The sequence below is a fragment of the Anas platyrhynchos genome, chromosome 1 (assembly GCF_047663525.1).
Source record: "Anas platyrhynchos isolate ZD024472 breed Pekin duck chromosome 1, IASCAAS_PekinDuck_T2T, whole genome shotgun sequence".
NCBI classification, from domain to species: Eukaryota; Metazoa; Chordata; class Aves; order Anseriformes; family Anatidae; genus Anas; species Anas platyrhynchos.
The window spans coordinates 108,012,190-108,035,757 of NC_092587.1; the positions used below are offsets into that span (position 1 = coordinate 108,012,190).

The following is a 23,568-nucleotide window of genomic DNA, read 5'->3' on the forward strand; positions in this document are numbered from 1 at the left end:
TGACAATTATTTCCGTGCGTCCAGTATTTCTGCAAGCTTTCCAGTCTACAGCTTCTGAAGCATCAACATCGCAGGTTCCCAGCTGTCCTAGACCAACAGCAACAGCAGTGGCATCACATGAGCAGCGATTACACAAGCACAGCCAAACCGGAATGAAATACAGGTTGTGAGACTGAGAGCAGGGTATCTGCACGACAGGCAGCTGTGCAGATTCAATTTACTACTCACGACAAAATATTCTAGTTTATTACTGTTTGTTTGTGTTTTTGTTTTTTTTTTTACAACTACTTTTCTACATTACTATGGAGGGTCTTGGTATAGGGTAATTTTGGCTTTCTATCAATTAATACCTAAACCCAGGCTCAGGCCTTCAGAAGCAAGAGGCTTTGAAGACTCAGCTTTTCTGTTTTGCTGTTCACTTTTTGTATTTTCTGCTGCATAGTTATGTAACTTGAAGGTTGAAAAAAATGTCAAAGCTAAAAACCTCCATGAGAAAAAGAACATGGGCCTCACAAACTGCTGTGGAAAGACCTTCTCTTGAACTCCTTGAAAAAATAAGGAAGAAAAAAAGCTAATTTATTGAACATGTTGGTACCAGATGTAACTACGAGGACTTACTACCTTTATGCTCCTATGCATTTCAGCCAGCTATCCTACTTTTTCCCTGTTTGGTCAGTAATTGTGGCCCAGGTTATGATTTTTAAGCCATGCCTTCAGTGCATCTGCTCTAGCCCTACCTCTTGATTAGACCTGTAGACTTTCCAGGTGAATTGATGGTCACTGTAACCACAAAGCACAGTGAATCCATCAGCTCTGCAGTCCTCCCACATGGACACTGAATTGTCACAGACACAGGCATAATCCCTGCCCTGAGCTGCCAGGAGGGGATGATGCCAAGCAAGGTTTTGAAAGATTTCAGCAGGCTGACACCAAGGCCCTGCTCCGTGTGGTCAAGTTGACTACTCTGGGCAGCCCCCGAGGGCCAAAATCTGCAGGCAGCAGCTGTTGTGTTTCATGGGAAATAAACCGTACGTTGCCACGCTTGCTCATTTCACAGTCACCACCTCCTTGTCTTTTTTGCTTTTCCTCAAAGCGGTGTTATGCAGAAACATCTCGTCCCAGTGAGCCTATCCTCATGGAAGGTTATGAAATTTGAAATCTCATTGCCGAGTAAAAGCAGGAATGGTTGCCCTGCCAGTAGCACTGCACACGCTGTGGTACTGCCGTGGTTGCACAGCAAACACACTGTATAACATAGGCCTGTGGCCCCAGCAGCCACTTGGCCGAGGATCTTCACTGCTCCAGCCCAGCACACTTCTGCAAGTCAACACTGAATGAAGCCTCGCGTTTTCTGCCAGGTCTCTGCCGGTTCAGCCCCGCTCCCTCATACCTGACTGCACTCTGCCTCGGCTTTCTCAGCCACACAGACAGTTCCTCAAAGAAGCAAAACTGTATGGCTGTTGAGTATCCCAATTTTTCATGCTATTCTGTGGCCCAAGGAAGCCCTTCGTTTGCCTGATGAGGTTGAGAAAAGGAAAAGCAAATAAACACAGAACCAGTTGTACTGGTGCAGTTTCCAAAGCATCTTTTAAACCTCTTCATTTTTTCCTCCAAGTATGCAAATCCAGTGACTGTCATTACTGACCGGGGTAGATGTGTGTGTGTGTTTTGGGGGTGGAGAGGGTAGGTGACAAACCTTTCAGGCATTATCCAGAAGCTGGAAGAGGAGATGAGGGCAAAGAAGGGAAAGAGGATGATGTTTCTGCTGATTCACTCTTGGTCATGAAAACACGCCTTCACTGCTTTTCTCTGTGAGCAGGGTTTATATAAGATCTTGTATAGTATCCCAAGCTCTTTTGGTACTGAGAGTGGTAAAAAGCCATGAGCTGTTTTTAGTTCACTGGCCACTTGGGTTGGTTTGCCTGCAAGCAGCTTCATAGGTACATGAACCCTTCTCCTAAAAATCCCCAATGTGTTTTTAACTCAATTTTCACAGAAGACTGCTACTTATCTTATAATTAAAGCATTCAAAAAACCTGCCAGACTTGAGGTAGTGTGCTCAACCTTAATTCACACACAGGGCTGCATGCTTTAGCAGAGGCTTAATTGCATGCTCCCACACTGTCTTCCTCTGAGCGCTTCCTCTGCACAGGGAAAGCAGAAGCATATGGGAGCAGAAACAAGCCTGCCTGGTCAACCCCTCACCGCCTTTCAAGTCCTTGATGTTACAACACAAATATGTTTGCATGCAATAAGAAAACCAAACCAAAACTCCTAGCCCTGCCAGAAATTCTGTGTACCGCGCCAGGTCTGCAAAGCCTCTCCTGTATAATTATGGAGGAGATCCAGCTGGTCAAACTACAAAACCTCAGAGCAAACAGGGTTAGACTCATGGCCTCTTGTAAGCTGTTTGCTCATCCACCTTCAGCACTTACTCATTTAAATGCGACAAACACCTCTATGTCTCTGCAGGGAGAAACCTTTATTCAGACAGAGGTGCCAGAGCCCGCTTTGCCAGGCCACCTGAAGCCCGTTCTGTGTTACTCTGCTCAAGCACAAACAGAAACGGTGACTACACCTGCCTGTTACTCTACAGCATCACTAGAAGCAATAGTTTTGTTTTTCAGCCTTTTTGGTTTTGAAATTTAATCTCTGCAGGAGTAAGGTTAAGTATCAGAGCAGTGAGGCAGTAGCATACCTCACTTACCAGAGTATTTTCATCTCCAGGTCACACATCATGTACAAAGGATAAGGACTGCTTTTGACCATGACAGGGGTCACAGCAAAGCCCCCAAGAGGGGAAACCTGGCAGCCAGTAGTTCCAAAGCCAAAAAATCTCCTTCTTCAGGCACAAGACAAACTTTCATCCTTCCCATTACCTCTTCAAGGGTTGCGTGGAGCACAGCATCACCATGTAAAGCAAGGTGGGACAGTACAAGCAGCTAGAGAGCCTGGGTCTGGTTTCTGGGATTCTCCTACAGGCTGCCATCGCTCCCATAGCACATGTCAGTGGGAAGAAGGCAATGCATAGTGCCTTTTCTTTCAAAAAAGAAAAAATAAAAAGAGGCAAAAAGTCAATCCAACCCTTCTATTTTGTTATACTATCATCATGAAGATGGAACAACACTATTTCATCTCATGTGTGATATGTTTCAGAAAGGAACAGTAGGGAAGGAGCCAGACCTTCTGCCCGAAGACAGGGTGGTATTCTGAAAGCACTCAGTTAAGCAATTTATTAGCACTGTGGAAGTCACCACCAGTAGAAAGCCAGTTTCCTTCTCTCCTGCATTAAAAAAAAAAAAATAATCTTCAATATTACCAGGCTGCAACCCATTTTGTATCACCAAATTACCTACCCGGACTAGTTTCACAAGATTCATCCGAAGAAACCGCACATCTTTTTGTCAGATGGGAACATACATGGCTATAGTTGATTGGGTTGTTAATTCTGTGTGTTGAGTATGCTATAGGATATGACAAACCCAAGCAGCAGCTATGAAAATATACTTGAGAAAAAAATATAATTGTTCTCTATTGAACTCCAACGGGTTTCATTGCTTACAAAACGACCTACTTTATGTCATCAGTGTCCTTGGGGCCATGCAAGAACTGTCACAAAGTAGCAGACCTGGGAACTCATTTCTAATAATCTAATTAATTTATGCATTCTTGAGTTTACTGTGGAACTAGCCAACGGGTGATTTATTAAACTAAGAGCCTAGATTCAGTTGTTTGCATGCCCCAAGAGACAAACAAGGATGCGATTTCCCTTTTTATGAAATCAACTTCAGGGCCTACTATGAAGAATATGAAGTAGTAATGTAATGGCACATTCTGAAATACTGGTTATACTCCATCATTCAGAACACAAGAAAACCATGCATTCAGCTTGGCTTAATTCTGCAGTGAAATGAATAGAGAAAAAGGTAGGGAAATTTGCAACCTAGAAACTATCAAGGTACCTGATAGGCTAAAATACACTTTACCTTCAAAAATTGATAAGTTAAACACGAGGAATGAAGACATCGTAAGTACATCAACAGAAAACACTCAGTAATGTTTCTTGCTTGTAAACTGCTCTCTTAAAACATCAGCATGGAAAAGAATATGACTGAAGATAAATTAGGCATTTATTACCTCTGTTACCAATACTAACTGTATTTCAGATTAAATGAAGTTTACTATCAATGCTCATCTTATCAAAACTGTTGGTGTGTGTTTCCGAAGCCCTACCTATTCAAGGGAACTGCAATCTGCAGCAGCCACCAACACAGAAGTTCATTCACTGTTTGCATTTCACAGGCGTCAGTTTAAATAGGGTACACCATAAAATGACAATGCTCCAAAAAATGTGTACACAGTATCACAGTATGCCCTGTCACAGTCTGAAAGTAGAATAAGCTGATTCAGCTTGGACTTATTTAGGATTTCGCTTTATAATATCTACATATCCCCCATTTAAAAACAAAACAAAACAAAACAAAAAACCCCACTGAGATACATACTATTGGAAACACTTTAGGAGTCTGGAAATTACACATAGGAGATTAGAAAACTTCCACATCACGTGCCTCCTTTTTCCCCTTCTTCTTCCTCCCTTTTTCCCCCTTTAATTACTGTTATTTTCTGTGAACTTCTACTAACCAATTTCTATTGAGTTAGGGAAAACAGAAAAAAAAAAAAAAAAAAAAAAAAGGAAACCAATAATCCAAAGAAATGCTCAGTTTCTAAAACAAGTATACTAAAAAATCTGAATTTTGAAAATTTTCAAAGTTCCTTCCCAAAACAGTGATGAACTTTGTTAAAGAAAAATAAAATGGATGCTAAAAACAATGTTATAAACATTGCTCGGATTTCAGCAGAAATTCATTTCACATGTTTTTGTTGTGAAAGGAAAAAAAAAAAAAAAAGTAGTACAGGGAAAAGCTCTGTAGGGAAAGCAATGGAGGCCTCAGCAGGTCATGTGGAGAAGGCAATTCGCTAAGGAGGCAACTTGTATGTAACATGGTGTAATTTCTGATGCGTGTGTAACTGCAACTATTGCTCATACCTTTGATGAAGCTCACAAGGCATTATTGAAAGCTAATGTCTGATGGGATATTAAGGTATCATCATTAACTATCGAAGTATTATGGCTTCCCAGATCATTCAATATTCACTTTTATTCAAAAATTGCACTTACTATTTCTCTCATTCTGCTTCATGACATTTCAAATCTCCTGGGGAACAGGGTAAGGGAAAAAGGGTATGTAGAAATATGTAACAGCTGCCACCTGCAAATGTCTTTGCAACAAACCTTGTAGATTTGTTCATGAAACATGTAAAAATTTGGATTTATGAGTAAACCAATTTGCTCCTTTATTTCCAGTTGCTGAATCAGACTGAAAACCCGCTAATCCTAATTTCCTCCTGATTACCGTAGTTACTAAAGAAATAAAACAGTATCCTGAACCCATGAATGACATCCTGTGGGTATTTAACAGAAGGAGCTCTGAGCCATCTTTTGTTTCAAGAAGAAAGGCTGTCAGCCAGTGCCTCTCCCCATCAAGCTGCACCCTGGACTCCAAAGGTGACCAACTGCCAGTTTGACAGCAAAGCAAGAAATGAGGTGGTCATCACCTGAGTATGGTATTTTACCATAACGTAAAGCCTCACCATTTCTTTTTCTACAACAGACTTCCAAGGAGGTTACTGTTTGTATACCTGCCACACTTCACCAGCAAAGTTCTTGTTGTACAAAACCTAGGTAAGAGTCAAGAGTGAGGTAAGTTGTGTCATATTTGAGATACCCTCTCAGAAATAAAATTCTGATACCACGCTCAAATAAGCAAATGAATCTTGCAGAGCCTGCAGCCCTCACTCACAAATTATGGATTTGAAATTAAAACCAGAAGGAAGATGACAACTGACACAACAACTGCTATTCTCAGCTGAACTACCATTACCTCCAAGGGGCAGTTCCCCCACATCAAGTAAAGCATAGCATGAAAATACAACAGTAAAGAAGTACTCATTTAACATCAAGGCTACAGAACAGTTTGTTCCACTCATGCTGACACTGCTGCAAAAAAGGTGACTATGCACAGAAAAAGACTGGAGAGAAGACAGTTCTGAAAGCAAGCTCCACATTCATTCATCTGCTCAAGAAACAGGACAGTGAAGAAAAGTCCCGAGTCTGGAATTCAAAACGGCACACTTTGGTGTACTCCTGTCTCTGAAGCAGCAAGAAAGGATGTATCATGGACACAGCAAGAAACTTCACAAGAATGTTGCAGAAAAGTCTTATTACCAGTATGCTGATAGTATTTGGTTATGATACTTGGCATACAACCAGATAGTAAGTTATTCGGAGGTTCTTGCTTCTTTCCAAATTTTAAGAGATGTTTAATAAAATGGAGATAATTTCTATAGAAAAGGTAGACAATAAAGAACTCTCTCATCACTGTTTATGCTACTTCAACACATACCTCCTCAAGTATCAAAGAAACATAATATTCACAAAATGCTCCTGTAACTGCTTTTTAAATGATGACAGTGCCAGGTTCACTTTTGTGACTACAATAAAAACAGCCAGCTAGCTTTTATTTCTTCAGACGTTAAGAGTGCAGATTCTGCTTTTACCTGTTTTGGATGAAAAATCATAAGATTAGCACCCCTGCAGTTCAACAAAGGCATCCTTACATTAAACGTTAGTGGTAACTAAGAGGAAAAAAATAAAACTACAACGGAATTTTTACAGAAAAATAATTTTGCCTCTCAACTGCACATACTTCATTTCTGAACTTGTTAAAATACGTTTTTTCCTTCTCTTTTCAAAGGGGCTTCAACCTTTGACTATACCTGAAATACTGTTAAAAACAGAGCAAATACAAAGTGATTTCAGATATTGCTTCTCCTCCTGTAAAAATACAGTCCCTACTTTCCTTTAAATGCAGCATTCATACAGTTGCAAATCAAGCCACTTTACGGTAAAACTTATAGCAAAACTTGTACTGGCAGAGGGGGCAGCAGCAGCCCCCGCATGCCGGGTGAAGCCTGGTCAGCATCAGGATAAAGGCAGCAGTGTGAGGGGCACCGAGGAGTGGAGGCAAGTCCTGCCTCCAAGGTCAGACCAACCAAGGCCTCACAGCACACGCAGCTCCAGGACCCGCGCTGTGAAGAAATGGTGGAAGCTGAAGTCGGAGGTGGCTCCCTCCTCAGGGAACAGGGGCTCCATCTGCACTCCAGGCCCCATCCACAGCGAAGTTTGCTGCCTCCCCAGGGCTCAGATCAGGGCAGATACCAGGAAGCTTTCGAGCATAATACAGCCCTCCGACTAGTGCCCACTCCTCCTCTTCCCAGTGGGTACTGACAACATGGCTACAGGTAGCCTGAGGTCTGTAACAAGGCGTTTCAGGGCCCTGGGGTAGACAACAGAAGGACTAAGGAGCACAGCCAGTGTTTTCCTCAATCCTCCCAGTAATCAAGAGAGACAGGGAACAAAACAGGTGAGCTCAGGTCATCAGTGCCTGGCTCCAAGACTGGTACCTCCACCAGAATTTTGGGTTTGATAATCTTGGGAGAGTCTTCAAGGTCTTTGGGGGCCTGATGGGACCCACCTGCCTTGATGTGAGAGACATTTCCTGGCTTGTAACCTGCAAGACTTACCAAAAGGGCCTTAAACTAGGACTGATCAGGGAGGGGGACGGCATTATGAACACTGAGGTTCAGCCAAGGGTTGGTGCAGCCCTGTCTGAGGGAGGTAAGGCTAATGGGAGCATCTCTGCTGCTCTGGGGAGCACTATGTGTTCAAGAGCACATCCCACATGCTTGTGCACCGACGTTAGCACACAGCGTGAGTAACAAACGGGATGAACTGTAAGCTTTGGCCCACTCCCAGAGCTACAATATCATTGGTGTTAGTGAGGCTTGGTGGGATGATTCCCACAGCCGGAGTGCTGTCGGCTGTTCAATAGGGACAGGCAGGGCAGGCGTTGCACTGTAGGTAAGGGAGGGATCAGACCTTATGGACATTGCTGTTAGGGATGATGCAGTAGAGAGCCTCTGTGTGAGGATTAAGGGGACAGATAGCAAAGCAGATGCTGTTGTGGGTGTCTACTATCAACCACCCACTCAGGATGATGGCACGGATGAGCTATGCTACAGGCAGTTGGGGAAATCTTGGGACAGGCTTCACAGCTGAAGCAAGTCTTGCTGCTCACAGGCTCCATATCGTTCATACAGCACAGGAGATGTTGGGGCTCAAGCTTTCAAGCCACTTCTTCTCTCACAGCTAAATGCAGAAATGAACATTGCTGTAGAGCAATGGACATCGTGGATCCAACATGGAGAAAAGTCCCCACAGAAGCTGTTCCAGCTCAGCACACAAGCACTGAGTCTAGATGTGCATCAAGTTCCCCACAGTCACTGGGCTGTCTATAGGCATCTGTACATGTACATTTAACAGAAGCAATTTGGGAGCACGTAAAATCACAGAACAAAGTGTCTTAGCCCTTCACCCCCCACCAAAAAAGCAGCTAAACATTTTCTTGACAGCAGTCTTCCTCCTGCAGTCTGTTGTCACGCAGATGGCAAAGCATTTTTTGAGGCCTTATATCACATGTTCTACTGAAGTCAATGGGAACCCTGACACCAACTTTGCTAACAGAAGGACTGAGTCCATCAACTCCAAGAAATCCAGGAGAAAGAAAAAAAGATACTCCTCCCCCCTCCTCTAAAAAAAAACAAAAAATCAAAACGATTAGGTTGGCTGCCAAATGGAGAAACTATAGAAGCACTTCACGTTGCTCCAAATTCAATTGACCACAGCAATATTAATCCCTAGGGAAGAAAACTGCCACAGCATAACAAGAAAGCAAATCACATCCAACAAAACTTAGACAAAAATACACATAAGACCTTATTCTCTAGCACCATTAAGATGTGGATTTCCAAGTTCTCAAAGGCAGGACCCACCTCAGCCAGGGCAAGTATCATCAAAGATTCTCAGTCCATTCACTGTATGAATCAGCCTTTCAACGTGAGACACACACAGAAAAGATGCCTACTTAAAATGAGTAACTGCATAACAGGTTGCTGTCAGCCCGACACAGCTACTTGACAAGCTCCGATTACTACCTTGGGTGAATTACTCTGTTAGCAAAAATCTGAACTATGCCAGCTCAGTACAGCAGTCTCAAAATACCACACAAAATTGACTTCTACAACCTCCAATCACATGCGTGTGTCAGGGAGAGAAAGGGTGCATGTCTGTAAAGATGTCCCTCATTTTCACCACAATCAGCACCAACTCCTCTCCAGAGATTTCTGAACTTCACACACCTCAAGCTTTTAGCACACTTTGATCTTGAAGAAGAAACAGCCAAAGTCTACAGCAGGATTTCATTTCTGTTGAAGCTTCACCCCATTCTCACTGAGGCACAATCTCCAAAGAAAATCTACTCTCCTTTCTTCTTGTTGATTGAGGCAACTAATTAACATGATGGTTGTGGCTGCATTCAACTAGACACGTTCGAAATGTCTCAAGAACAGGACATTGTGGGTAGGAAAACCAGCAAAGGCTTCAAGGAAAAAATAGTAAGAAAGGGGCTTTACGTATAATTTTACAAGTACTATCAAACTCAGTCTTTGGCATCAAACTCAACTTGACCATCATCAGAAATGTTTAATACAACGGTATGTGACAGATTAGCACTCTGAATAGTACCAAGCAGAAAAACTTATTTTTTTATATTAATTACTTCATGAACCAGTGCTTTTGGAGTCATCATGAGGCCAGTAATCCCCATTCAGGTGGCAGTAATACAATCAAATCATTTCTGTTCTTGTGATCTCCTCCAATTTACTAATTCTTCAAAATCCTCAAAGAAATTAATATTAAAAGGAAGTACAATAATTTACCATATATTTCTTCATTTACTTGCTTTGCAGTAAGAGCAGCATATAATACATTTAATTTAAAAGGATCTTTGTAGCTCTTTTTCCAACAGTAACTACATTCATTGAGTCGGACTACAGTTAATAAATAAATAAATGAATCATTTGACCATGCCAAGCAAGTACTTCTTGATGCAATGGCTTTTTCAAACTGTCAAAGGAAGAATAAATAAATAAATAAAACTTTGCACCTTGTATTGCTTTTGCTTATCCTTGGAGAGATTACTTCCTGCCTTGCAGAGCCACACCTGCTGTTCTGGAAATTTTCAAGTGAAAAAAGTAGATCAAAGCTTTAACTGCTCTTATCTTCAGGATTATGTTATCATGCAATCTCCTTTATTACTACGTGCTGTGGCTTAATAGTTTCTGTTGTTTAGCAGGATAACTGTTTTAGAGATAAGCTTTAATTTGTTTAGTACTCATGAAAGTGAGACATTATACTGAAGTGAAGCTATTGCTCCAAATACTAATCTAGGCAACAAAGTCAATGCAAGGATTTGCAAAGACTTCAAATAACTCTATCGAACTTTTAGTGCAGTGTGAGCAGCTTTGTATTGAGCTATCAGTGCAGCCCTGCAAGTCAGGTTGACCCTCCAACACCTTGTAAGACAGTCCAGTGCTTACCCTACAAGCAATTCTTCACCATGGCTACACTGTGCGATAAATAAATACTTCCCATTAACTTGGAAATGCCAAATCCACTGCTGCATTAAGCTTATGATAGGATTTTTGTTTGCTAGACGATTGCAACAGAGAACCTTCATCCTGGAGAGCAGCAGGTGAGGTTGATGCTCCGGAGCACAGCCAGAACGCGTGCACAGCTCTGGGTCAGTGAGCAGCAGCAGCAGCAGCAGCTCCATGGAGCTCTGCAACCCTGCCTGAGCAAGAGCAGTGGGGAAACCAGAAGCAGGCAGGACTCTGCCTTTGAGGTAGAGGTCCGCAGCCTTCTTCTAAAAATACTGCCAGCAGGAAGAAGCGTTTAGTAGATGACTTAAGAACACCAAATTTCAGGTCAGATCACCTCTGTGAGGTTACTGTATGACACTGAATTTATCTGTCTTTCATGCACTTGTCAATTCCCCCTTGTCCTTCCTCTGCTGTCATCATCCTGTCTAAAAATGTCAGCCTTGTTCACAATTCTTTATCTTCACCTGCTTTCTTTCCTCTCCTTTCCTGCACAGATTTGGGTATTTTGAATTTAATTCCTCTCCACTTATCTTGCTGCTGCTGCCCTAAATTAAATTACAGAGCCATATTTGCATCTCTGATTAGAATGTGACCTGCTCTTCGTTATAGGTTTGACTTAACACCTGTCTTCAAAACCTGATAAAATCAAAGTTCTCCCCATTTAAATTGTGTTGTCCATTGCAGAGAAACCTTGCTGGGGAAAGTCAGTGACTGACTGGACATGCTTCTGAAAACACACAGGACCAAGAGGCAGAAAGTTGTAGTGCATTCAGAAATACCTTAGAAGTTTCTTCTTCAAAGACTGTTCAAGGACTGTAGCAAAACCAGACCTGTGACCAGCTGTTAGATGAAGGAAGAGTTGTGCTCTCCCCGTGTTAACACTCCAACTCACCTGAACCTCTGTGAGCTGGTTCAGAGAGGGAGAAGGATCCTTTTTTATTGTGTTTGTTTGCGGGGGTTAGCTTCATGCGAGTTCAGTTCCCTAAACTTCCTCATCACAAAATGAGACATATGCTGAAATCTGGCAGAGCAGACATGAGGAGGAGGAGGAGGGGAACAAAACCGACTCTTCCTGCAGCAGCACGTACCACTTAGGCTCAACTGCTCTACAGCAGCACTCCTAACTGTTAGTTTTGTAAGAAACTCTAAAATTAGCTCGTGCAATCTGACTGTCTCATGGGAGAGACTGTTTGTTCTTTCCACACAGATCTTAAGCTACAAGAGCTGAAGATGCCATAATTGGAAGTATGTGAAAGTGGGGATGTTTGGGAACTTTGAATTTGGCTGCATACAAGAGAATTTTGGGTCCTCTGCTCTGCTCCAAACTGCAAACCAGAGTGGTGCTCTTGCATGAAACGTCTGAGACAGAGGAATGAAACAGTGGTGGTAAAACATCACACTGCTGCTCAGCTTAGCAGCTCTGATCTGTACTGCCACTAAAACCTTAAAAGACAATCTTTCAGTTTTGAGCAAGTAATTACAGATTGGCACACCCACTGATGTGTTCTCAGCAACAGCTCCAAGGGAGAGTTTCAATGAGAAACTCCTCTAAAACACTAAGAAGCACACACATATCAGTTCATACAGGATTTAAAGTTTAGCTTTTATAAGATCCAACTTCTCTTACATCTCTGGATAGAAAAATAGATGTAATTCCTGCTTCTTGCAAGGCTCTGTTTTTTTCCTCTTAGATGGAGTCTACAAAGTTGCCAAGCTGTGTGGGAACTTGGACAAGCAAGGTGAGCTGCAACAGTTCACAGATGTTTAAAGAAATACTCATCAAAATCAAACTCAGATTTACAATGTTTTTACAAAGCCTGTAACTGGCTCAAACAAGGTAAAGCAAAAAATACTATAAAGGGTCTTGATAATGCATCAAAAAATGGTGCTTTCCATGTGCAACTCAGAAGTCTAACTTGCCAAGAAGCCATTTATTGGCCAAACTGTGGTCATGCAGCTTTGACAGAGCTGCATTCACAGAATAAGTGGAATAAGTTATGAATGAAGGAAATCAGGTGCTTTACAAATGCTTAATTTTCACTGTTCTTCAAGACAACATACAACAGAAAAGGAAGCAAATAAATTTCATTTCACTAGATTATAAAACTGTTCTATATTCTTAAAAACATTACCGTTTATTCAAGCAGTTGCGAATGGACATCTTGTATACAATTCATTTTCCATTGGATCAATGATTTTCTCACCCACAATAATACTTACAGAAAGAAAAACTAAGCTGGCAAGAGAAAAGCTTCTCTGAGATTGTATTTCCCTATATCCCGATTAACGGTATTCCTTTTAATATTCATACCCAGATAGAAGAATAGTTTTAAACATGCTATGTCATTACTGAACAAGTAACTGTGTTTTATTTATTTGCGTATAACAACTACCAGCACCCACAAAATACAAAGCTGATGTTTTCACAAGATGCTGTACTGTATCTTTTAAACACTACACAACATTCTTCTGGCTAAGATAGAAACTCATACGAAAGAGAAGGACAATCCGATGGTTGGACCAGGTGATCTTGCAGGGCTTTTCCAACCTCAGTGATTCGATGATTCCCCTTCCTTAGCAAGGTTTCATCCTAGGATCTCGTAACAATTTGGAATTGCCTTAGGGACTTTAAACCCAATACTCTTGTTTTAGTCTCAACATTACGCCAGGGGTGAGAAGAACTCTGAAAGATCTAAGAGGAAGCCCTTCCCTTTCAAACCTTTTCATTACCAATTTGCTGTAACATCCCTTGAGTGAAATTCTCACCCTACTCATGTCAAAAGTAAAAATTAACAGCTGAAATCCTGCTCAAACTATCTAAAACCACACTGTGTACATATAAAAGGAAAAGGTGGATGATGAAGTCAGTAATTAGCCAGATATTCAGAAACCTCTCTCCATGACTGTATATTATAATTAATCCACAGCCATCTAGAATTGAGAGTATTATTTTCTATAACTAGCACACATCTATCAACACAGATTATCAGTGGGATTTTTGATTAATAGAGGCATACAGCATTTGGAAGATTAAAGCAGGCATTCTGTACTACATAATATCTTAATTGGATAGAGAATAACCGGATGATAATGTCAGAGCATGGATTAGAAGTGGAAGTAATAAACTGCTTAGTGAAAAAAAATGCAGTGTCCCAGAAATCAAAAATATTTCCCTATCCAGCCTTGGGTATTGTCCTATGAATGCAAGCAAGCACCACCTTCCTGACAGGTTCAAAGCTAAAGAGCAAGAGAAATCACCTTTCCCTTTTTTATGGTTGGCTGCAGAACTGACAACTGAGAATGTGTATAAAGCATCTTCCCTTTTACTTGCAAATACAGACTTCTGAACAGAAACCTACGCTGTGCTAGCTATCTAAACAGATCAGCCTGCTACCCATGAACTTTATATGTACTACTGCAAAGAAGTAAACAGATCTCTAGTTAATATTTCTAATTTCCAAATATTTCAAAACATATGGACAAAGGGTAAAACACAGAAAAAAAAGAAAACCAAAAAAAAAGTTTAAAATAAGGAAAAGGAAGAAGCTCTCCCAAAAGGGAGCACTACTGCTACTGCAGGACAAAGCTATCATGAGATATTAAGATACATCACAGGAAAGCTGCAGGAACCTCCACAAGAGAAGAGGATGGCCCCAAAAATAAAGGCTGCCTCTTAAGGCATTCGTGTAGACATAAACAGAGACCTGAAAGAACTGAAGCCCTTCAACACCCAAAACAAACAAACAAAAGAAAAACAACAGCCAAAAAAACACCCTACCCAGACACAGCTCCCACAAACAACCTCAAGAAGGACTCACACTTGCACCCATCCATCTACGAGGCAGACTCGCAGAAGCCATTTCCCTGATTTCAGTGCCTTTAATTGGACACAGACCTGAGGTTGCCAAGGCATGGCTCCTGCCTCACTCCATCTCTTCTCCATTTATTGCTAACACTTCTCCATGAGCCAGCAATAGCACAGGAGCTGGATCAAGGAGCTGACCTCCTTCTGAAAACATCCCCCCAGGAATAAAAACTGCATCACAGTGGAAATTGCCAGGAATTAAGGATGACCCAGGATGACCTTTAGGAAAGTGGGTTAGATCTGTACCAGGCTGAAGCGTCCACACAACCGTGGTCTGAAAAGGTGGAGGAAAAGAAAAGAGGTATGGACATTTCCTCAAAAGGGCTGAAATATAACAGTAATATATTTTCTTCACTTAAGACAATTTTCCCACTCTGTCTCTCAGACCTTTAACATCATCTATTTGAAGGAACAGCTGCTACAAGCCCATCTTAGAGTCACATAGGGTAGGACGTAGGGGAGATGAATCTTTAAAGAAAAGAGTAGAAAGAAAAGAGTAGACAACGTAGTAAAATATCTCCCTATGTAAGGAAGAATAAACCAATGGTGAAATGCAGCAGTACAGATCAACTGTGTTGTTCCCATCAGAACATGGGCAGCAGATGATACCCAGTGCCATGCAGCCCTCTGGGAAGTTTATTGAGGTTCTTGGGCCAAGAGTTGGTCTAAACAAGCTTCGTTCCCCTCCCCAGGTGTGGCAAGAGACTTGCCTAAGTGTGTCCCTTCATAACCTCACAGAGCGAACCACAAGCACGGCACACTGAAAACAATATTTTACATTTTCTTCTTGTCTTTTACATCTTCAATTTAATAAATGCCTTCCGACATCTGACCACATGCTGAGTGGCTGTCTGCTAGGTGAAGGCTAAGCTGAAAAAGGCAGCAGGACTCCCTTTGTGGACACATGTGGGCACTGTACCTGTGTGGCGCTGAGGACAGCCATCTCAGCTCACTCCCAACACAAACACTATGCTGACGGACCCTGGCCATTAAGCAGTGCCATTCATCTCATCTATCACATCTGTGAAATTCAAAACTAATCTAGGGGAAAATACAGCATAGCTGCTTCATTAAACACTGCAGTACAGATTTACCTAAATATATATTTACATAGGCGATCCTCTTCCATCTTCGTTCCTTTCCTCCCTCAGCCTTACAGCAGAACCAGCTTTCCCTCCCCAAGAGAAACATGTTTCTTCAAAAGGATTTGAAAAAAAATTATCATAAAAGAAATAGAACATACTGAGATTCTGATGTTTTTAATCTAATTTATCTTCAGGACATACAAAGAAGTCTGCATGGGGAAAAAAGGAACAGGGAGCTCTTCGTTATTAACAAAATAAAAGAAGGCAGCATCTTGCAACACATATGCACCAAGTTTCATTAGTCACTTGATCTGGAATATATTTAAATGGTAGACTACAGCATCTGGGCTAAAAGCTCCGACTTTCTCAAGAAAGTTACACTGTGAACATGCTAAGGCTTAGCTGTAGGGTAAAGATCATCTCTAGCAGAACCTGCATTTCCATGATGTTAAGTTTTCACCGAAGCAAGTGATGTGTAAGCACTAGCAGAAAAAGTAAATTAACTCCATTTTTCCTGTGGACCAAAAGCTAAGTTTAAAAAAAAAAAAAAAAAGACCTCAATAATCAATGCAAGTGCCAAGATACTGTTCACCCAATCTTTTAAGCATGACTGTGCACATCTTACAATATACCAACACACGTGTGCCTTGAAAATGTCATTTGTTTTAAGGACGGTCTGTGCTGCCAAAAATCTGTATATTCCCCATGATTTTTCATTAAATGGATCATTTTCTCAGAGCAAAATGTATGGCTTTTTAAACTGAATTCAGAGGAGTGCAGGTTTAAAATTCAGTTTTGTCTTCAATGCAGTGGCTATTTGGTTTGAGAAACTAGAAAGAGCACATTATGCAGCCTAGATAAAAGCAACAATTCATATTAGGGTGCAAATAGCAAGATAACATGGAGAGAAACCGTTATCAAAGGAGCAAGGCCATTTTCACTGCATTACAAATTCTCTTCCCAGAAGAAAAGCCTAATTTTAAATTTATTTATTAAAAATCATCAGCATTCCTGGCAGCCCTACAACCCCTTTAACAAAGCTGCAGCTCTCACGGGGGGAGCTGCTGCCACCAGTGTTGCCTGCCTGATTTTGGGACATGGGGTGCCCAGGGCAACAAGACCAGAAGGATTCTCTGATCCCCCAGTGGTGTGGGGTCAAACAAACAAAATGAAGGTGGGGCAGCAAGTCGGATGTGATGGTGGACTCTGGCCAAACCATGGATGAAGGGACGTGAGGACTACCTCAAGGCAGGAGGTTGTAGGGCGAATCAATGCCTTCTTACCATCACATCCCAAGTTGTGCTGGAGCTGGTTAGGAAGTTGCTTTGGGTTTCAGCAGCTACTTACCTAAGCACGTGGCATAAACAGAGATTTGAGCAAATAACACCAACACCTTTCTGGGAGCATTATAATTAGAGATTACATATGCCAACACTGTTTTGTCAACAGCTGTAATGACTTATCTGTTACCTGAAGTTACCCTACTGTTTTCTGCTCCTCCACCTAGCACCAAGAAATGGCCGCAGCATAGCAATGTGCACTTGTAATCCATTGTTTTTTTATTTCTGGGGAGGACTTCTGTAAGGAATGTACATCCACTGCAAGACACTGATGGATCTCAGTGATGTTTAAGATGGAAGTGGGTACGTCACAACCTCACAGACAAACGGAGTCAGCTGCAGGGGTAACGCTGACCGAAGCCAACCCTGACGCTCTGCCTCTGAAAGCTGCTCTAAGCACCTAGCCAAGGATCTGGCAGCAAGCCAGTAGCTGCCTATGAGGCACGCCTAGATCTCCAAGCTCCCAGGTTTATACTCCATCCCTTCAACAGCGCAAACACTATCCAAAGCCAAACGACTTGTACTGTGTTTGGGGTTTGCTTTTGAAAGTACAATTTTCAGAACTGTTCCCTTTCCATTCTGTTCAATTCCATGCACGCTTTAAGTGGAAATAAGCACCTCCAAATTAAACTAAGTGTGTGGGGGGGAGACACATATTAGGCAACATGAATTTTCTGCCAGCTGTGAGTGTTGATTTTACAACTCATTTTGGACACCAAGTTCAGCACAGACAAGCAAAATAATGTCAGCCCTTCAAGCAACTTATATAATGTATCCTAATTGCTAGATATAAAATTCAACACACAGTAGCTGTTTAAAATTGCAAATATAATACCACACACACCAACATTTTCCATCTGAACACTCACTCCATTTAAATGGGGAACCGAACACACCTAAATTAACTTCCTACTCCTCACATTCATGCGGCTATGAAAACATGTACTTTGCCAAGAGGCAGGTTCCAGCTTGGCTTTGTGCAAACTGGTTAGTAAAATAAGCAGCTGCCTGGCCTTCCGTGTGAGCACAGCCTGCTCCAAAATGCACCTTCCTTCAGCAATAGCGTGCCACATCGGAGCTGCTGCCACCTTCCACTTGAACATCTCTGGGTACAGACACCAAGATTGCTCCACAAAACAAAAAGCAAAATCCAGGAGCAGCGGTCCCCACATTTCAGGGCATCAGCTAACCTGCAATCAGTGGCTGTTGGGAAGAAACTTTCCCCAGGGGGCTAGTTATCCAGTAATTGCAGATGGCAGGGTTTTTCCAACATCCCTCTGAAACAGCTGGTACTGCAGTGTCAGCAACCTGACTAGATTGACCGATGGCTTGATTTGAAATGTCAGCTAGTATACTCACAACAAGTTAATGATTTTGGCACGTACACAGGTGTAACCACTCCATTTACATTAATGCACCCTGAATAAACATTGTTCTACTGCCTGCAGCACTTGCACTTGACAGCTGTATGCAATTCAGGCCTATGTCATTTTACTTTTCAGTAAGGGTACAAATTGCAATAATAATGGGTACAAATAGGATGCTACTGCATGCTATTTAGTGTGATATTAAAAGATACCGTAAGTTAAAGTCTACTTCTCTAGACAGTGCCTAGTTCTATCCAGAAACATTTGATTTTGCTATATTTAAAAAAAGAGAGAGGCAACCAGCTAACTCCTTAATAAACGAGTACATTTTATTTAGTTTGCCCTACCTTAAAAACATGTAAGATTGTATAGATCTGAAACCAGAAAAGATCAGTGTGCCCTGAGCTTCCAGAACTACTTCTTGTTAGTTCAGGAGCAGAGTTTAACTGAACTCAAGGAAATTTGAAGCTTGCACTCAAGGATCTTCCATTTCCTTTCAAATAAGTTTTAGTTTCTGAGCTTTGTCATATTCAAACTGTGGGATGTGTTGCCCAAATACAAATCCAGACAGTTCCTGTGCTGCACTGAGCTCCCACTCAAAAGCAGAAGAGAAGCAACAAGTGACATACGTCTTTAAGACACGTAGGTGGTTCTGCCTATTACTTGTTCCTCCCTTTCTGCCCCTGCAATGCTCCTCTGCTGTTACTTCCTGCATCGAGGCTTCAAAAATCCTCCTACGCTGCCAGCGGACAATCTCAAGGGAAGCATGCAAGGCTACCTGTTACACCTTCTCTAGATGAGAAATCTAAGCCTCCAAACATGTTCCAGCCTTGCGTTGTGAAGAAAAGCTCTTTTAAAAATCATTTATAAGGAGACCGGGGAATGCATCCACTTTTGTAATTTTTGCTGAGAGGGGAGATTTGTTTATTTATTTATGGAAAAAAACAAAGCCAGAGACTACCTGGAGTACCATTTTGGATTAACACTGAGTGAACAGGAGTTTCCTGAAATTACTAACTTAGTATTATTTTAGAGCCAAGGAGCTCATACAGCAAGAACTCTGCTGTACTTGTTCACTAGGTTTCTGCCCAGCTACCTCCTCTAGGTACGTCCTTTCTGGTCTTTCCGTAGTGTAGGAGGACCTGGGTGCATAGGTTACCTCTACAGGATCTACTACAGGAGAGAGCATCATCTCTTGTATTAGAACACCAGTAATAATGAAATGACTGGCACAAAGCTACACAGGGTACCTGCAACAAAAACCAAGTAGAACAGCAAGATGGACAGAAGAGATTTCTCATTGGAGATGCAGGGGGAAATCTCGTCCCCAGCTCCCTGTCATTTCAATGCTCAGCTCAGAACTGGGGGGCAGGGGGAAGGGGGAACAGCACCCCAGCAGAGCAGTGCCAGTAGCTGCTGCTCCAGCAGGACTGAGGAATGAAGGAAGCTGCCATGGTGTCAGGCAGTGTGACGAACAGATTCAGGCAGATTACCTGTCTGCTTCATTAGCAGAACAGATAAACTCAGACGCTGCCTGTACTGAGAAAAAACACACCTCAAGAAGCAGCAGTTGGCCTTCTGGAGAAGGTGGCTGCATGGAGAAGAAAAAAGGAAGGAAGGAAAAGGTTGCATTTGGCAAAACTAAGAAGAAAGAAGATTTTATCCACATATTATCCTGATGCAAAAGGTACCACATCTCAATCTTGATGTCTCTTGCTTCCTGCTAACAGGAAAATGCAAATTTGCTCCACTCCCTGGGCCCAACAGCAGGTGCTATCTCCACAGCCAATGTAAACAGCAAAAGGCAAGAGGAAAACCACCTCGTTCATTACCCCCAGGATACAAAGCATTTTTGGAGCATCAAGCAACAAAGGGTTCTCCACAGCTGAGAAGCCAGCCTGACTTCCGTGTACTAGCACTACTCTCCAAATTCTTTTATTTGGTAGAAGGTGCTTGTATCTGATTTTTCCATTCTCCTTGTCAAGTCATGGGAAAGTTAGACAAAAGCAGGCAGTAATGCCCTTTCCTGACCATACCAAAAGCCCACCTTGCTACAGAAATGGCCAGAGGGATGAGGGGAAGCACGGCAGACTATGGGACAGAGCTGTACAAAGCCAGGAGCTTTTGCCCACTCTGCAGGACTGAATCAATTTTGACTTGACTTTTAATTTTATCTCATCAGCAGATCTGACCTTCATAATATTTGTTATTAATTTGTGCATTTGTTACCAGCATTAGAAAAGCAGGGACTTGCGTGATTCCTCCCCACCCGCAAGCAGCTGCTTGGAGAGCCGTGGCACTGCCAAGTGCTCTGACGTCCCACAGCAGCCTGCCCCTTCCTACAGCCAGCTGGACAGGGCCACTCAGGTGGAGAAGACAGCCAAGGGATCAGGCAGGACAGCCCAGGTATCAGCACTTTCCCATGAACAAACAGAAAGCTTACTGGCGAGCACAGCAAGGAAACAGTTTCCAGCCAGATCCCCACGTTACAAAGCTCCATGGCAGAATTGCTCGCTGTTGAAGTTAATGAGAGCACACTGCTTAATCACTGCTGAGGGTCACTGAGAATTACCTTCTGCCCAGCCTTATCCATGTATTTCTCCTGGATCTCTGAGGACCTGGGAGTGAAAGCAGAGGAGGCAGCTGCCAGCTCCGGCAGCTGAGCCAGATGACCCACTGAAGTCCTGGGCACGCAGACAAAACCCCCATCTCCCTGGCTGCTCTCTACCGTGCCTACTACCTCCTTAGCCTTTTGATATCTTACGTCCCAGTAATAACACAGATCAACTGAAAACAGTAAGATGCCTGCCCCATTTTTAGGGAGCAGACTGGCCAACAGCTTGCCCTGTGAAAGCACTGAACCCCCTATGCTGCGCTTTTCACTGTAGCTACAGAGACGCCCTACAATTGCAACAAGATCACCCTAATAATTAATATATAAGCACCCAATACTAATGCATAAGCACCTAACATTAACATAATAAGCACCCTAAGCCTTCCCCTGCTTCGAGCAGGTCTAACATCAAAGCCAGATCAAGCTCCTTGGGCTCTTGGCCCGTTCAATTCTCCCAGTCTCCAAGGATGGAGACTCCACATCCCGCCTGGGTACCTGTACCAGCTCTTGGCCACTCTTCCTGCGAACAGTTTTTTCCTTATGTGCAGTCACAGCTTTCCTTATTATCCCCTTTGTTATCAGTCAGTATACAGTTACTACCTTCCAACTCCTTTTGCTTTCTTTTTTAGTTTTTATTTCATTTTTTTTTTTAATGGAAGCATTTTTCTATGTCACCCAAAATTTCAAAACCACCTGACATTCAGCTGAATATTACAGTTCCCAGTCCTTGTTTTGGAATCCTTTCTTACTGCTTCTGTAACTCAATTGCCAACCTCCTGAATTATTCATGCCTTAAAACTGACCAAACTTTCTATTCTTATTTCCTATAAATTCATGTATTTTTTTCTGTAACTTCAGAAAGACTTTCTACTTCCATCTTCTTATTCCTTCCCCCACCCTCAATAATTTCATTATATGTAAATCAACTTTATTTAGATAACTCAAAGCAGACAATGGAAAACAAGAAGAAACCTTTTAAACCCTGCCAGCATGTTACATTTGGTATTTTTCTTAGTATTACATAAAAATATTATGAATTTCAAAAAGCAATACTTTTTATTAAGAGACAAAGCTAATGGTGAAGTAACCATTTTAATATCCTTTATGGGTTCTTTCTTAAAATTAGTATTCATGACCATAAAGCCCAAACTCAACAACTGAACAATACATTGTAAGAAACATAAGGAACAATCAATGGGTGAAAGGGCAGGAATGAAGATGCTAAGGGAGAAAAGATCTGAAGTGCAAATTATCTTCCTTCTTAAAGAGGCATTTTCACAGGAATTGGTTTGACATTTAGGAAGCAAGACAGCTACTGCTATGGCAATAAGCAATAGCCCCTGCTTTAAAAAAAAAAAAAAAAAAAAGCAGAGATGGTATAAAAAACATAAGGGCTAAAGCAACAAAGCAACTCAAGCCATGCCCTTTTGTTTCATGGCATGAAATCCACATTTTCTTTTCAAATTGTCACACACTGGTACGAGGTTATCACGCTATCACAGCATGGAGACAAAACAAAATTAGATACACAATCTGTTCTTGGGACATGAGTGAGTGGGTAATAAGTTTCTGCTCTCAGATATGAAATTGTTCATTGTGACTTCATCTGTAGGGCAAGCTTTTTCTATTAAGAAACTCTGAATGGTTCAGTGTGCAGCAGTGACCAGTAACTCTGGACTGACCCACAGTATTTCAGTATCATGGTACGATCACAATGGACATGTTGCAGCTGACTTCCAAGATCAGCCCAGTTTATTTAAAACACTATTGTTTTTTCTGTCATCTCAGCTTTATTCAAAATACTTTATAAATCAGAAGTTCGCTGTACATATACTATATAAAATTATCCCCCTTGGGCATACGACAGAGGGATGAAATTGCCCAACAATACTCTCAACGATCCCCCTGCAGACAATTTTTGAAGCTGTTTTAATAATAGCCTCTGGGGAGAGCCTCTTTAAGAAGGTTAAAAGGGCAATGGAGCAGAAGAGAAAATAGAAAAGTTAAGATCCCTATGGATTCAGTCCTCCAGCAAGCACCTGCATGTAGGTACTTCAGAATGAGGAACACTATTTCCCGAACAAGGGACTTACTTCCTGGCAATACTGCAGAATTCCTTCTTTAGTGCTGATGCAGGTCTTGGTCCCAGAGGGGTCAGATTCCCATTTTCCATTCTGAACATTCATGTGCATATTGAGTTTGCCACAGAACATGGCGATTTGAGGCTCTGCCAACAATCCAGCATTTCCATCAGCAGGCACCTAGAATGAGAAGAAAAAATAAGTTTTACTCTCATATCTGACATTTCAGTCCTTCCAGAGCAGTAACAGCACAAGCAAGCCCGAATCAAACTCTAGGCTTACCCACCCATGGCTGTAAAGACTCAAGTTTGAGAAATACTTAACGAGCAAAGAAGGTCGCCACAGAAATTCAGACGTGCAATAACATCACACAAAGTTTTAAAGGAGTAAACAAACTCCCGAAATTATCTCATTGACTTGGGCTAAACACAGAACAAGAAATATTGCTGATTACAGAAATTTAACTTTCAAAATATCCTGGGCATACTGGCACTGGGGACAGGAAACACTAGGCCGAGTGCTCTTCCCTGCCCGGCCTAGCACCACCAGGAGCCGCCCTGCTCGCAAGGCCCACCTGCTGCTGGAGAACCGAA

At 42.0% G+C, this 23,568-nt stretch overlaps 1 protein-coding gene across 4 annotated transcripts in view; it reads right to left on the reverse strand.

Moving 5' to 3' along the window:
• Positions 1-23,568, reverse strand: part of APP (amyloid beta precursor protein) — a 213,010-nt gene that overhangs the window by 153,634 nt on the left and 35,808 nt on the right. For all 4 annotated transcript variants that reach the window (XM_038187849.2, XM_038187846.2, XM_038187842.2 and 1 more), the window contains exon 2: positions 22,988-23,155. In XM_038187849.2, the coding sequence (XP_038043777.1) occupies positions 22,988-23,155 (168 nt within the window). The remainder of the gene's footprint in view (positions 1-22,987; positions 23,156-23,568) is intronic.